The following is a 16,704-nucleotide window of genomic DNA, read 5'->3' as shown; positions in this document are numbered from 1 at the left end:
TTTGTCCATGTTTGCTTTGGTTGTCTGTGCTTATGGGCCATTATTTAAGACATTTTTGCTCAAACCAGTGCCCTAGAGAGTTTCCCCAATGTTTTCTTGTAAAAGTTTGACAGTTTGAGATTTTAGGTTTAAATCTTTAATTCATTTTAATTTGGCTTTTGTATATGGCCAGAAATAGGGTTCTAGTTTCATTCTTCTGCCTGTGACTTCCCAGTTTTCCTAGACCTATTTATTGAAGAAAACTGTCTTTCTTTTTATTGTATGTTCTTGGTGCTTTTATTGAAAATAAGCTTACTGTAGGTTTATAAGTTTGTTTCTGGGTTTTCTATTCTGTTCCATATCTGTGTTTATGCTAGTGCCATGCTGTTTTAATTACAATAGCTTAGTAGTATAATTTGAAGCCGGGTAATGGAATTCCTCTGTTTTGTTTTATATACTCAGCATAGCTTTGACTATTATAGTATTTTGTGGTTCCATATAACTTTCAGAATTCTTTTTTGTTATGTCTTTGAGGAATGTTATTGTTATTTTGGTAGAGATGGTATAAAATCTACAGATTACTTTGGATTGTATAAACATTTAAAAAACATTTTAAAAATACATATTTATGTATTGTTTGATTCGATTTGCTAGTATTTTTCTTTGCAAATTTTTGCATCAATGTTCTCAGATATGGGCCTGTAGTTTGCTGTTTTAATGTGTCTTTGTCTGGTTTTGACATCGGACTGGTCTCCAAGAATGAGTTTGGAAATTTTCCCTCCTTCTATATTTTTCAGTCTGGTCCTACAGACTTTTATATTAAGGCTTTAGCTTTGTTATTTGTTATTGGTCTGTTCAGGTTTTGGATTTTTTCCTCGTTTAATCTTGGTAAGCTATGTGTGTCAAATAATTAATTTCCTCCAAATTTTCTACTTTGTTGGCATGCAATTGCTGACAGTAGCCACTAATGATCCTTTGATTTTCTGAAGTACTACTTGTAATGTCTCCTTTCTCACCTCTGATTTTTTTGATTGGTATCTTCTCTGTGTTTTAGTTGGCCTGTCTAAATATTTGTCAATTGTTTTACTTTTCAAAAACTCAAATTTTTGTCTCATTGATCTTTCATATTGTTTTATTTCAACTTTATTTATTTCTGCTCTAATCTTTATTATTTATTTTCTTCTAATTTTGGGTTTGGTTTGGTCTTTTTCTTCTAGTTAATTAAGACGTATTGTTAGATTATTCATTTGAAGTTTTTCTGTTTTTTATGTGGGTACTCACAGTTATAAATTCTTTTATGATAGTACCTTATTTACTATATTCCACAGGTTTTGCTATGCTATGTTTCCATTACTATTTCTTTCAATAAGTTTTTCTATTTTTTTCTTAACTTTTCTATTGACCTACTGATTATTCAGGGGCATGTTGTTTAATGTCCATATGTTTGTATGGTTTCTGAAATTCCTTTTTCTAAATTGAGTTCTAGTTTTATTTCATTGCAGTCAGAGAAAATGCTTGATATTACTTCAATTTTTTGAATGTGTATAGGCTTGTTTTGTTACCTGATATATGGTCTATCCTTGAGAATAACCCATGTGCTGAGGAGAATGTGTATTCTGCAGCTTTTGGATGAAATTTTCTGTAAATATCTATTAGGTTCATTTGTTCTACAGTGCAGACTAAGTCCGATGTTTCTTTGTTGATTTTCTGTCTGGAAGGTCTATCCAATGACTAAAGTGGGGTATTGAAGTGTCCAGCCATTATTGTATTGAGGTCTCTTTCTTTAGCTTTTATAATATTTGCTTTATTCATCTAGGTGCTTTAGTGTTGGGTGCATATATATTTCCAATTATTATATTTTCTTGATGAATTGATCTTTTATTATAGATGAAATATATCTCTTCCTACAGTCTTTTGTTGAAATCTATTTTTGTCTATTATAAGTATGGCTATTTCTGCTCTTTTTTGGTTTCTATTGGCATGGAATACCTTTTTTCCATCCTTTTATTTTAGGTCTAAATGTATCTTTATAGATAACATATTTTTTGTAGGTCACAGATTATTGCCTTGCTTTTCTATTCATTCGTCCACTATTTGTCTTTTGACTGGATTATTTTTATTTACATTCAATGTTATTATTGACAAGTAAGCACTTATTCCTGCCATTTTGTTGTTTTCTGATTGATTTTTGTCCTCTCTTTCCTTTTTCCTTTCTGCCTGTCTTCCTTTTAGTGAAGGTGATTTCTCTTGTAATATAATCTAATTTCTTGCTTTTTATTTTTTTGTACATCTGTGGCACACTTTTTGACTTAAAATTACCATGAAACTTAAAAATAATATAGCATCAGTTTAAACTGCAGACAATTTAACACTGATTGCATAAACAAAGAAACAAGCAAAACAACTAATAATAATAACTCTACACTTTAACTTCATTGTCATTCTTTTAAACTTTTTGTTGTTTCTCTTCATTCCCTATTTTACTAGCTATGTTTTGGAAACACTTTTTTTTTTTTTTTTTTTTGGTTTATTGTTTACTCTTTCTGAGATTTTTGCACACCGTAATTACCACGTTATAGTATTCTGTGTGCTATTACTAGTGAGTTTTGTACCTTCAGATGATTTCTTATTTCACTAACATTTTTTTTTCTTTCAGATTAAGAACTCCCTTTAGTGCTTCTTAAAGGACAGGTCTGGTGTTAATGAAATTCCTCAGTTTTTGTTTGTCTGGAAAAGTTCTTATTGCTCCTTCAAGTTTAAAGGACGTTTTTGACAGATACATTATTCTAAAGTAAAAGTTTTTTTTTTTTTCAGCTCTTTAAATATGTCATGCCACTCTCTCAGCCGGCTTTCAGATGCATTGGAGTTCCACTGAATGTTATGTGTTTTTGTTCTCTCACTGTTTTTAGAATCATTTCTTTATCTTTAACCTTTGAGAGTTAAGTTCCTTGAGGTGGTCTTCTTTGGGTTAAATCTGATGGTGTTCTGTAACCTTTTTGTACTCAAATGTTGATATCGAAGGTTGAGGAATTGTTTAATATTATTTAATATTATTTAGTGAAATAAATGTTTAACTCTTATCTCTTTCTCTACCTTTTCTTTAAGGCCAATAACTCTTAGATTTGCTATGTTGAGGCTGTTTTTCAGATTCTGCAGGCATGCTTTATTTTTTATCCTTTTTTCTCCTCTGACTTTGTATTTTCAAATAGTCTGACTTCAAGTTTACTAAATCTATTTTCTCCTTGATCAATTCTTTTAAGTAATTCTGATACATTCTTCAGTATGGCAATTGCGTTTTAACTTCAGAATTTCTGCTGTTATTCTTTATATTTCAATATCATTGTTAAATTTATCTGATAGAATTTTGAATTCCTTCTCTGTGTTATGTTGCATTTCTTTGAATTACCTCAAGCAACTATTTTCGATTGCCTGTATGAAAGGTCACATATCTCTTTTATTCCAGGATTTGTCCCTGGTGCCTTATTTAGCATGTTTGGTGAGGTCTTGTGCTCCGAAATGGTGATATTTGTAGATGTTCATCTGGATCTGGGCATTCAACAGTTCAGTCTTTATTGTAGTCTTCACAGACTGGGCTTGTTTGTGCCCGTTATTTTTGGAAAAACTTTCCAGGTAGTCAAAGAGTCTTGGGCTCCAAACCCAGTAACACAGTAGTTTATACAAACAAATAGAGGTATTGCCTTGGTGGTCTTGGATTAACATCAAGAAAGCTTATCTTGATTTATCAAGTAGAGACTCTTGTCCTTTTTCCTTACTTTCTCTCAAACCAGCAGAGTCTGTCTTTCTGTGCTGAGGCATGTGGAGCTGGGATTGGGGTAACATAAGCACCTCTGCAACCACCACCACTGGTACTGTGCAGGTTCATACCTGAAGTAGACAAAGAACTTGGCCTCACCCAAAGCCCACTGTAATCAGTACTTGGCCACCATATAAATTTACTCAAAGTCCTAGGACTCTATGATTAATAAGTGGCAAAACCAGCCAGGTTTGTGTCTCTACCTCCAGGGTGGCAAGTTATTGTAGCCATGAGTGGGTCCATAGATGCTATCTGGGAGCCAGAGACTGAAGTATAAAATCTTTAATATTTACCTGCTCTTCTATTTTACTGTATCTAACCTGGCACTTAGGCCATAAGACAAAGAATTTTCTACTTTTCCTTCCCTCATCTGCAGGCAGAGGATCCTTTTCTATGGCTGCCAAAACCTCTGGCCCATGGAGGGGGTTCTGCCAGATCATCATCAATTTCTCACTTAAAGCCCAAGGACTCTTTAGTAAGCTTGTGATACATTCTGCAATGTCTGGGACTCAACCTTTGGTGCAGGGAAAGTGTAGAAATGCTGACCAAGACCCTAGGCCTGGACTCAGAAACTCTAAGATTCTGCTTGGTGCTCTACTTCACTGTGGCTGAGCTGCTATATGAGGTGCAACACAGAATTTTCTTTACTTTACTCCTGCTTTTCTCAAACAGAAGAAGCATTTCACCACAGCTACCATAGCTGGAAATGTGCTGGGTCATACCTAAAGTGAGCACTTCTCAGAGCCTGATGCCTGGGTGAAAGAACAAGACTCCATTTCAAAAACAACAACAACAACAACAACAACAACAAAAACCCCAAAGAACAAAAAGCAGACATTATTTTATGTACCATTACAAATATACTGCTGGCCAGGCATGGTGGCTCACACCAGTAATCCCAGAAGTTTGGGAGGCCGAGGCAGGTAGATCATCTGAGGCCAGGAGTTCAAGACCAGCCTGGCCAATATGGTGAAACTCCACCTCTACTAAAAATAGAAAACTTAGCCAAGCATGGTGGGACACACTTGAATCCCAGCTGTTAGGGAGGTTGAGCCAGGAGAATGCTTGAACCTGGGAGGCAGAGGTTCCAATGAGCCAAGATTGCACCATTGCACTCCAGCCTAAGTGAAAGAGCAAAACTCTATCTCAAAAAAAAACAACAAAAAAAACATACTGCCAATTTAAACTGTGATTTTTCTCAGAAATAAATGTTATTGATGACTTTACTTCCATTAACACCACCGTAGGAGCCAAGGGAAAGCTTCCCTTTTGCCCTCTGAAGGGTCATTGAAAAGTCAACTGACAAAAGGCAAATTAATTGGACAAAGGGCATACAAATTTATTAACATGCACATGGGGGAGAACCAGAGTGATTATACTCAAGCCCCAAATGGAGTTCAGAAGCTTATATATCATCTTGAGGTTATAGAATGGGGGTTTGGATTGTTATGGGAGTGGAGAAGAGGATACCTGACTGACAACCATGGTCTTGTTATGTAACTGAAAGCTCACAGGTAGAAGTCCTTACAGAGAATAGATGGTACATGTTTCTTTCAGATCTTTGCAAACCAACAATAAAATTCTAATCCCTCCAACCCACTGATGGACCCTGTGCTTGCCCAAAGGCATTCCAAAGTTAACCTGAAAAACTAGTTCAGGCCATAATGGGAAGTGAGGGTTGGGCATGCCTCATTATACACTCCTCCCTTGAAATTCAGGCACAGCAAGCCAGCATTAAACAGAGATCTTAAGACTGACAGAACAGATTCTTGTGCAGAGACTTCTTCATTACCCTCAGGACACACAGGGTTCTCAGTTTCCACTGTAGAGTCCTCAATTTACCTGTTCAACCTTTCTCTTTTTTATTTCCCTGGCACTTTAACTTACTGTTTTTTTAAAAAAATTATTTATTATACTTTAAGTTCTTGGGTACATGTGCAGAACGTGCAGGCCTGCTCCTTGAGTAGCACTTGGTCAGAGCACAAGTTTCTCACAGCCTGAAGTGGACACCAGCAGGGAAGGCTTGAGCCAGGGCTCTGCCTAGATGGCGGCCACCCGCAGGCCCCTGCAGGACATGCGCAGAGGTGAGGCGGAGCGCCGCCGTCACCGGCTGCGACTCTCCCAAAGGCCAACCCTGAGCACCCGGAGGCACCAGGAAAGCGGCCCGGAAGCAGAGGCGCCAGGGGCGGGGCCAACGCCGTGAGGTTTCGCCCCGTTCCCTCGCAAGGGTCCTGCAGCCTTGTCAAACGTGTTCCCGCCTCCTGTCTTCCGGAAAGGTACCCTCCTTCCGGTCCGGCACCCGACTTCCGCCTTCTGGTCCGGCACCCGACTTCCGCCTTCTGGTCCGGCTGTGGGCTGCGCCGCACCCCAGCCCGCGCCTCGCATGGCTGCGTCCCGGGCCGGACCTGTGGAGCTGGGCTTCGCCGAGTTGGCGCCCGCGTGGCGACTGCGCAGCGAGCAGTTCCCCAGCAAGGTAGGCGGGCGGCCGGCGTGGCTGGGCGCGTCCGGGCTGCCGGGGCCCGGGGCCCTGGCCTGCGCGCTGTGTGGCCGCCCGCTCTCCTTCCTGCTGCAGGTGTACGCGCCGCTGCCCGGCCGCGCCGACGCCTTCCACCGCGGCATCTTCCTTTTCTGCTGCCGCGAGCCGCCATGCTGTTCCGGCCTGCGAGGTGCGTGGCCCATTGAGGTCGGGATGGGGCCACGCGTCGTTGAAATTGCGGGAGTGACTAGGGGTACATCGGAAAGCACCCCTGCCACCGCATTCTCGGAGCTTCCTCTCCGCACTGCCCCAGGAGCACCTTCTCCCGGGCCCTTCCAGGGTGTCCTCATTTTTACTAAATTAGTTTCTGTGCCCTCGCGCATTGGTAACCCCCAGCTTTGAATCGATGGGTACTAGGTATGATGCTATTCAGATAATAGGAATTGTCTTGGAAAGATGGGTCCCAGTAGCTTTTTCTTATTTTTGGCTGTCGGTCTTAATTATTGGTCTTATTAACCCGAACCAGCTACAGGAGGCAACTCTATTGCGTGTACCAGAAAAAAATCTAGTTTCTGGATTTTAAAAGCTTATTCCTGAAAGCAAAAACATTCATTTCTCTAAGAAAAAAATCTTTTATGTGTAGAGGTTCAAATATTTGAATTGCTGTTTTGACTGAAGATAAAACTTTCTCTGCATTCTTTTTTAGTTTTTAGGAATCAGCTACCCAGGAAAAATGATTTTTATTCATATGAGCCACCTTCTGAGAATCCTCCCCCAGAAACCGAATCACTGTGTCTCCAACTTAAGTCTGGTGCTCATCTATGCAGGGTTTGTGGCTGTTTAGGCCCCAAAACGTGCTCCAGATGCCACAAAGTGTATTACTGCAGCAAGGAGCATCAGACCCTAGACTGGAGACTGGGACATAAGCAGGCTTGTGCACAACCAGGTGAGTCATCTTTTTCTCAATTCAGTTTCATTGCCTTTGTCAACCCAGCTATTTCCAGGAAACTTTAAAGTTAAAATTATGAAAGGTATAGTACTTAAGAATTTTTCCTAACTGGAACACCTTTGTAAAAAAGAGGCTCTGATGTCTGAATCAGTGGATAATATCACCATATAGGCATTTATGACCTTTTCTCTAAAATGCCACAACTAAGTGTAATAATAGGGATAACTGTTACTATAGGGAATATGGTACTTTAGAGACAGCAAATTATTAGACTGTCTTCAAAACCAAATCATCACTAATAGTGCCGTCCTTTCTGTTTCAGATCATTTGGACCATATAATTCCAGACCACAACTTCCTTTTTCCAGAATTTGAAATTGTAATAGAAACAGAAGATGAAATATTGCCTGAGGTTGTGGAAAAGGAAGATTACTCAGAGCTTATAGGGAGCATGGGTAAGCAGTTTCAAGACTTCATAAATGATTAAACGTAATGCTTGGAAGAAAGGGCTCAATGTGTCTATAAGAGAGGAACTGAGAGGAAGACTCTGGAGGCCGTAGCCTACAATTTTTAGATACTGCCTCAGGTGAAAATATACTTCCTGGACATTGTTTCCTGACATGTATCAGGTGTGTTCTGCTCCCTATAAAGACAAGGGGGGGCGGGTATCCAGATGGTCCCATGAGTAGTGCTGCGCAAGATGCTAGAGGCTTGGCAAGTTCCTCTGGCTCCCAGATCTGTTTCTCAGGTTAGGATAGTGTGAGTGCCTAGCACAGTGTCAGGCATGCAGAAGGGCCCCTTAAAAGTTTCTTTTTCACCTGGCCAGTTTTAGATACACAATTTTGTCAGTTTATCTACAGTGCAGTCTTGGATAGTGCTTATGCTGACCAACTACCTTAGAGGCTTAGTTTATTATAGTAGCCAACATTTATCCAGCACTTATCTTATATAAAGGGTTGTTTGTGTATGGGCTCATTAAAATCCTGACAGCACACCAGTAAGTCAGAAACTCTGCCCCATTTTGAAGGTGAGGAAATTGAGGTTCTCGGTATAACTTGCTTTGGTCACATAATGTTAAGTTTCACAATTTGAGCTTTGAGCCATACACAAAACCACCACAAAACCATAGACTCAAAATGAAAACGTCACCTTACTGCTTTGTAGCTCATACCAGTCATACATTCCAAAACATGTTTGAGTCTTACTCTGTGCCTGACCTTGTGCTTGCTAATAGGGATATAATGGGAAGCAACACTCCAGTGGTCAGAAGCTCAGTCTCATGGAGGAGCCCAAATAATACTTAGGGAAGTTAAATTCCATGTAATGACTGGTAAGAGTACAATACAGGTGCCATGGGAACACATGTGACATCAGTGAAGACTGCCTGGAAGGGGTCACTCGTGTGTGTTCATACCTATATGATAAAAATGATAAATAATGAAAATGCTTACCTTTAGGAGAAGGGAGAGCCTAGAGTAGGAGGATCAAGGATGAAAGCTAAACTTCAGATATGCCTTGTTTGTGTAAATGTGACTGTGGAACTGTGTATTTTAAGATTATAAAGTAAAATAAGTTTTAAAAAGCAGTCCCTAATCATCAAAAATAAAAAAAACTCTTTATGTAGTCGTATAACACTAAGAACTCTTCTAGGCGACTTCAAAACATAAGACAGTAAATCTCTAATGGCATATACCATGAGGATAAAAAGAACATTAACACTGTTAGTATTTTCAGTAAACATGTTATTACTAGACTATTGCTGTTATTTTGAGACGGTTGTGTGTGTATTGAGGGGGGATAAAGCAAATGAGTAATTATGAGAACTGAGGGGTTGGGCATGGGAGGAAGACAATGTTGATGGTGTCTACATACCATTTCTCTCTAAAAGGAACTCCAGGCGCTTTGGAGAGGTGGTTGGTTCCAGAACTGGGTCAAGAAATGTTCAAATAATGTGGGAACTTATAATATCAAAGATTAAGGAAGCTGGCAGTGATTACTAGGGCCATATCAGAAGAACTCGTGCAACATGAAAAGGTTCCTGCTGGCAAAAGATGGATGGTTTGAACATCCATAAGGACACTAACTGCATCAGATATGTTTAATGGGTTCAAAATGATACTTCATCTTTGTAGGATACTTGGGAACAGATTCATTATTTTCAAATTGGTAACTAAAAGGAAAGAGTGTGGCTTCTAGGGGTACATAATTATGAATGAAGTGACATGTGGGATTAAGAATAACTGAGTTGGAAGTGGGAGAGAAAGGACACAGTGGACTTGATAGTGTGAAACTGATTAATGGTATGTGGTGGTTCATTATAGTCTTTCCACTTTTGTATATGTTCAAAATTTTCCAAAATAAAAGGGGAATTAAAAGAAAAAGAAAAATGCTTCTTGGAGGTAGCTGTGTGTTACCTGAGACTTGAGTTCCCAGATGGAGGAGTTTGGCAGGAAGCAGCAGGGCCTGAGGGGAAAGCGTTTACAGTGTCCTAAAGGTTATACTGAAACTTTCCAGGTACACTTGATGAAACATGAATCTGAAGGCATCCTACACTTCATCAGATCTGACGGTGCAAGTGACCACCACCAGTGCCTTTCCAGTTTCATTAAAGCAGTTATTTTAGCTTCTATGACTTAGGATATCAGCTATATTTTAATGTACATTACAAGACTAATGGCTGTACTTGGAGACACAGGTCTGTTGGGGACAGCAGTGGCTCAGAGTGGCTATAATCCCAAGAAGGAATGTGGAGAAGGAAATGAACTTTTTTTTTGTTTGGGGGGGTGGGGGGAGACAGACTGTTGCTCTGTCGCCCAGGCTGGAGTACAATGGCTCAACTCGCCTCACTGCAATCTCTGCCTCCTGGATTCAGGTAATTCTCCTGCCTCAGCCTTTCAAGTAGCTGGGATTACAGGCACCTGCCACCACGCCTGGCTAATTTTCATATTTTTAGTACAGACAGGGTGGGTTTCACCATGTTGGCTAGGCTAGTCTTGAGCTCCTGACTTCAGGTGATCCGCCCGCCTCAGCCTCCCAGAGTGTTGGGATTACAGGTGTGAGTCACCATGCCCGGCCGGAAATGAACATTTGATGAGTGAGTGAGCAAGCGTACCAGCTGAGGATACCAGTGATAAGAACATCCACATATGTTGGGTGTTCTGTGATGTGCTGGGAAGTCCTAAGCCCTTGACTTGACCATTCTGTTATTTTGAAGCTTTAAAGAGATGTACTGAATGGAAGCCCATATAATAGAGCTGAATGGAGTACCTGGAAATTCAGATGGTACAACTTGATTGAGTAAATAAATAGGGAAAGCTACCTGATTAAAAGTGAGTCCCCACATCATGTGTGAATTGTCAAACTGTGAAGATTATTCTTGTTTTCCATCATAGTTATGTTGATTTTTCAGGTGAAGCACTTGAGGAAGAACTGGATTCCATGGCAAAACATGAATCCAGGGAAGATAAAATTTTTCAGAAGTTTAAAACTCAGATAGCCCTTGAACCAGAACAGGTAAAGTAAACACAAACTCCTCATTGTGTTCTCTTCAGGCCATGTTTTATGAGTATAACCTCTGAGAGGAATGAACTTTTCATAGTAACACTAGTCTGTTCCTTAGGAGCCTATAAAATCAGATTTTTGTTATCTTGTTAGAGGAGTTCCTCACACAGATGGCCATGTAGCAAGGTGTTTTGCAGTGCTGATCCATTTAATAGTTACTGAAAGACTAAAGGTTATACTGTTTATCATTCAGAGTTCATTTTCTAAAGAAAGCATCTGGGATGGGAGATGAATGAGATGTTGCCTATGGTACATGAGGTTTAGGCACCATTGGCCCCCCAAAAAGGAAAAAAAAATGTTATTTGCCCTTTTCCAACAGGTACCTGTGGCTTGTAAAACAAATATGACATGTTAACATTTTCTCCTTAACCTCCCTTACCATAAACATAAATCATGAAAGAACACTAAATTCCCGTAAACCAGTCACTAGATCAAATAAATACCCAGGGCTTTACAGGAAGAGTAGATCTAGGTCCTAAACACTGAGGCAGTTTTTAGCAATCTATATGCTTTTAGACAAAATACAGAAAACCACTCAGGTGCCATAGGAAGCTTATTACAGTGAAGTTTACCTATGTTTGTAGTCTTTTTCAAAACACTGTATTTTACTTGGTATTTGTCCCTCCTCAAATTTTTAACTATGAAGGTAGCCACAGAAGGTAGGCAGAATTCTACAATCAGAACCTGATAATGGAGAAGCAAAGGCTTATTCTTAGTCCCTTCACAATATATTCATAGTATTAAGATTCCAACATGAGGTAATAAAAGCATCAACTAGGAAATACATTTTTATGCCCCCTGAGTCAGATAAGCTGAAATAATCACTTTGAGGTGATTGAGAAGGCATTAATGGCACACTGGCACAGCCAGGTCTGATGGGGGAACTATGACATGCCTTTTGGGTCAGTGTTACATCAAGAGTGGGAACATTCATGGAGTTTCTTTAAATGATCATCAGATAGCATGTTACCATTGGAAAGTTTTAGGTAAGGTATAATTATTTGAACATGATCCTCATTGATTTCAGATTCTCAGATATGGCAGAGGTATTGCCCCCATCTGGATTTCTGGTGAAAATATTCCTCAAGAAAAGGATATTCCAGATTGCCCCTGTGGTGCCAAGAGAATATTTGAATTCCAGGTATGACCTTAAATAAGGACCATTTTATTGTATAATCACCATGATTAATATTTTTAAACATTAAAAACTTTACCAAGTTAATTTGTGCACATGGGTCAACATGGCAGTACAGATGGTGCCCTATAATGAAAATCATCAGTTTCCTGCCTCACCTTGGGGCAGGAAGTTCCCTGGAAGGAATTCTTTGTTTTTTTGTTTCCTAGTTTTCAGACAGTATCTGTTCACTGACTTCTGTGAAGATGAGGATATCTAGAGTGTCCTCCACTTTCAGTGTGGCTATGTCATTATTTTTAGTGCCTCTGTTACCTTTTATTTTAAATAATTTATACCTTCCTTTCTAGTTCCATTAAATAAAGTCTTTTGACTCCATACTTTTAAGAGGGGAGTCTTCAATATTTAATCTTGGTTTGTGGATTTGTTCGAAGAACAAATGGATATAAGCATTAGAGATAAATGTCGTTCCCCCCTCCCGCCCACACACACACACACGAATTTGCTGGCACCAAAATCCATTTGGGTAGGGTAGAAATGATCTTGAGCTATGGATTCACTAACCTTACCTAAGTCATAGCTCATACTGGGTTTGTTTCTTTGGGTAAAAAAGTAATTATGAGGACATCTAAAACTATGCTTGGTTCTTAGTGCCAAAGCTCTCAACATCCAAAATGAGATGACAAGATTTGTATAGTGATTCTGTATCATAGTGTCATTACTAATCAATGTTTCTTGAGTCAAGAGTAACAACATCTGCAATGATATAAAGTAAAAGTTGCCCAAATAGAAGCCTCAGCCCTTTTGAATAGCATATTAGTAATGAAAATAATTCATTAACAGCCACTTGTGAACTTCTGTCTCAAATGGAAGACATACTAAACAGAAGGTCAGATGAAGTAGAGTGGGGCTTTGAAGTCATAAGGTAGTTTTAGATTGTTAAACATACTAATTGTATATTGTCTATAATCCTGTATGAGGATTGAAAGACCAGGATCCTTTTTATCATCCTGGCCAAGAAAGTCTCTTAAAAGTAGTGCTCCCTGCTGTGAAGCAGCATTCTAACTGTATGTCACCCTCCTCTTAGGTCATGCCTCAGCTCCTAAACTACCTGAAGGCCGACAGACTGGGCAAGAGCATTGACTGGGGCATCCTGGCTGTCTTCACCTGTGCTGAGAGCTGCAGCTTGGGTATTGGCTATACAGAAGAATTTGTGTGGAGGCAGGATGTAACAAATACACCGTAAGGGCATCTTAAAGCCTTCAGATATGTTAATAATCTTTTACACCTTGCAATTCCATTTCTGGGACTTTATCCTAAGGAAATACTTATGCCAAAAATAGAGGTACAGAGATGTTGAGACATTGCTTACAGTGTCTATATATTAGTGAAACAAAAGTGTCCAGTGACAGAGAATTAAGTTTTGGTACATCCACAGTGGAAGGCTACAGAATCTTATTTATACACACACATATTGACAACCGAGATATCATTATAGGTAGTATTTGTGGTATGACCCTATTGTAAAAATATTTGTACATGTATGTGTGCATAGAAATAAATCTGCAAAGATGTACACTTAGTGCACTGGTTACCTGTAAATGGTGGGATAACGAAAATGATCTTTTTGCTTATACAGGCATTTCTTTTTATGTGCCTAATGAAGTTTAACCATCTCACTCTGAGAGCATTTCCCACCCTAAGTTTTTTAAAACACAAAGAAAAATACTTAGGTAAAACCCCAACAAACTTATCTGATCATCAGCTGATTGTCACAGGCTCTAGTATGTACTTGAAGCCCGTAACATCAGAAAAATACCAAACCTTAGGTCGGTGAGTATGGTGAACAGGAAACCCAGTAATTCTGAAACAACAGTATCACAGTTGGTAGGATGAGGAACAACAGTGGCTTTGTAATCACAAAGCTGGAATTTAAAGAGGCTCTCTACCTTCACAACGGATCTTGGTCAGCCAGTGGCCTTGCTTACAGAGACACTGAAAGGAAAAGATGATGGTCTTCGCTTTCCATGTCAGCATTGAACAGTTTCCTATCGCGTATACAATGGTTATGGTATGTAAACCAGAGTAAGGATCTGGCCTAGGAGGCAGCAGCCTGAGGAAAGGAGGGCCCTGAAATCAGTTTTCAAAGGGCTGACCCTTGGCCTGTTATGTTTATGATACATTTATTTAAGCAAGTGGCCCCTAAGACTACACTAAGGTTCCTTCCATCCCCCAGCAGCTCACATTGGTAATTCCCAGTTTCTCTCAGCACCAGCGATACCTGCCCTGAAGACACATTGCTGTCAGTGCTTGAATACTGATGGCTAATTCTGATAAATTTCTCAGGCTCATTTCCTTCACCTACATTGGCTCACATTGCCCCATAACACATGCCTGTTAATTCTGAAATGCACTGCCACCATAAATCCTCACATTTTCATAGGTAACATCACTTGCTAATGTCATTGTCTACTTGGCTATTTTATTTGTAATTTAGAAAGTCCTGTCCTATTAGTCCATATTATATGTTTAAGTATATATATGCAGTTTGTATTAATTTTGTGTATATGTGTGTGTATGTATATATAAGATACAGTTACACATAGCACCATATGAGAAACTGCAGTATGGAGTTTCTCCCATAGGGAGGTTTGATACTAGGCTACTTAAGAACTAGAGAATACTAGTTTCGAAACTGGGGTGGCTAAATCAATGAGAATCACCTATAACTGTGGTGTCAGTCTGTAGTTATTGGAGTAAGTTGTCATCAGCAACTTGTGACAAGAGTTGGTCACAGCACTTAGTAGGAAGCACAGTGGTATAAGGAAACCGGGACTAGTGGGGCCTTCATATCTAAAATTATGTCTTATTCATCATAGGTGGAATGTGTAAGTTATGACTGCTGAGGGCTTTCAAAGCAAACATGTTAGAGTCTTCTGTGGTAAAACTATTATTTGGGGAGATCACCAGATGACAGGTACCCAGCCAGGCTGTCATTGATATATATTCCGGTCAACTTCTGGAAATAATCATAAAAGTTTACAGGGCCTTTCCAGGAACAGGTATATCAAGAGGGAGACAGACTGGTCCAAATCAACATAAAATGTCACAGCACCAGCTTGGCATCTGTGTTAAAAAACAGCAACTATATTAAAAATAAACTGTACAACATAAAAAATTTTTTAAATGCATTAAGCAAGTTGCCTCTAGAAATGTGAAGACATTTTAAAACACTACAAGATAATGACCAAGTCTCACCTACATAATCATGGCTCCACAGATGCTGCCAGTCCATACATCCACCATTTCTCAACACCTATGAAGTTTTAAGATCTGCTTGGTTCAGATACTGTCCAGCCACAGCAGCACTCCTCTGCTGTAGACAGCAGCATATTCAGCTTTGCCTTATTTCAGATATCACACACAAAAAAAGTTAAGAGTTTTTGGCAATCATATTGATGATAGTATTTTTGTTACTCTTAAGAATGCTATGGTGGAGGTGGGACGATGGCGTGAGCCTAGGAGTTCAAGGCCAGCCTGGGCAACAGTTTAGCGACCTTGTTTCTACAAAAAGTAAAAAAAAAAAAAAAATTAGCTGGATGTGTTGGTGTACATGGGGGGCTGAGGTGAATCACTTGAGCCCAGGAGTTTGAGACTGCAGCAAGCCATGATTGTGCCACTGCACTGCAGTCCGGGCAACAGAGCAAGACTGTATCTCAAAAAATATTGCACAAATGACAGATAAAGTAACGATAAATACATAGATAAAGTAAATGAGTAATTATGAGATATTCTAATTCATCATCCCCTATGTCTTTAAGACTTAAGGATTCTCAGTGTAGAAGAAAGAGTGTATATATAATATAGAATTGGTTAAGTAAAAGCCCTATAAGTTTTGAATGTGAATTGGACATATTAATATGAACTCATATTTTATCTTGCAAACTTAAAAAGTGAAAGAAGCAAGTATTTATCCTGCTATGTGGAGTACAACACTTTATAAAAGTATGCTAGTTACTAAATGAAAAACAAATGAAATGGCATGTCATTTTGCAACCCATTAATGAATTAATAGATCTAAGAATTATGCAGCAGATGCCAATTTGCAGGAAATACAGAGAATAAACCACATCATGAATTTCCAACTAGCAAACCCCAGACTATGAGAAGATCTACATACTAAATGGCCTATAAATTGGAAAGAAAAGAAATGGACAAAGAACTTCAATTATCTTTAAATGCGTAAGAGTCAGGATAATAGCTCCTACTTGAGGGAAGCCAGGAGTGTGTGGCTGGATAGGACAGGCAGCAAAATTCTGTTTCTTGACCTGGGTGGTAGCTGCAAGGGTGTCTGCCTTTAAATAATACATTATGCTATACATTTGTTAGGTTTCCCGTATATGTATCTACAACTATAAGATTTTTTTTTTAAGTTATGCACAACATTAAAGTCCTAGCCACTGATAGGAAAAATATTGGAAAGGAAAACATAAAATTATGATTACATGCCTAGAACTTTCAATGCAATCAACTAAATCATGTAATCCCAGCACTTTGGGAGGCCGAGGTGGGTGGATCATGAGGTCAAGAGATGGAGACCATTCTGGCCAACATGGTGAAACCCCGTCTCTATTAAAAATACAAAAATTAGCTGGGCATGGTGGCATGCGCCTGTAGTCCCAGCTACTCGGGAAGCTGAGGCAGGAGAATTGCTTGAACCCAGGAGGCGGAGGCTACAGAGAGCTGAGATTGCGCCACTGCACTCCAGCCTGGCACCTGGCAATGGAGCAAGAC

General features: G+C 39.4%; 1 protein-coding gene across 5 annotated transcripts; it reads left to right on the top strand.

Moving 5' to 3' along the window:
- Positions 1-6,053: 6,053 nt before the first annotated feature.
- On the top strand, positions 6,054-13,563 carry PDCD2 (programmed cell death 2). 5 transcript variants are annotated; one of them, XM_032271607.1, is made up of 6 exons: positions 6,054-6,459; positions 6,976-7,215; positions 7,541-7,672; positions 10,627-10,730; positions 11,806-11,919; positions 12,998-13,563. In XM_032271607.1, the coding sequence occupies exons 1-6, from the start codon at positions 6,177-6,179 to the stop codon at positions 13,154-13,156; spliced, it is 1,032 nt and encodes a 343-aa protein (XP_032127498.1). In that variant the 5' UTR covers positions 6,054-6,176; the 3' UTR covers positions 13,157-13,563. The 5 variants fall into 5 exon arrangements, 2 of the variants coding, with proteins under 2 accessions (XP_032127498.1, XP_032127499.1); XR_004266139.1 differs by lacking the exon at positions 10,627-10,730; XR_004266140.1 differs by lacking the exons at positions 11,806-11,919; positions 12,998-13,563 and adding an exon at positions 9,414-9,517.
- Positions 13,564-16,704: the final 3,141 nt, after the last annotated feature.

This window comes from Sapajus apella, unplaced genomic scaffold, assembly GCF_009761245.1.
Source record: "Sapajus apella isolate SASKATOON/1434 unplaced genomic scaffold, GSC_monkey_1.0 scaffold241, whole genome shotgun sequence".
In the NCBI taxonomy this organism is placed as follows: Eukaryota; Metazoa; Chordata; class Mammalia; order Primates; family Cebidae; genus Sapajus; species Sapajus apella.
Note: the sequence above shows the minus strand (reverse complement) of the source record. Positions and strands in the feature narration are given on the sequence as shown.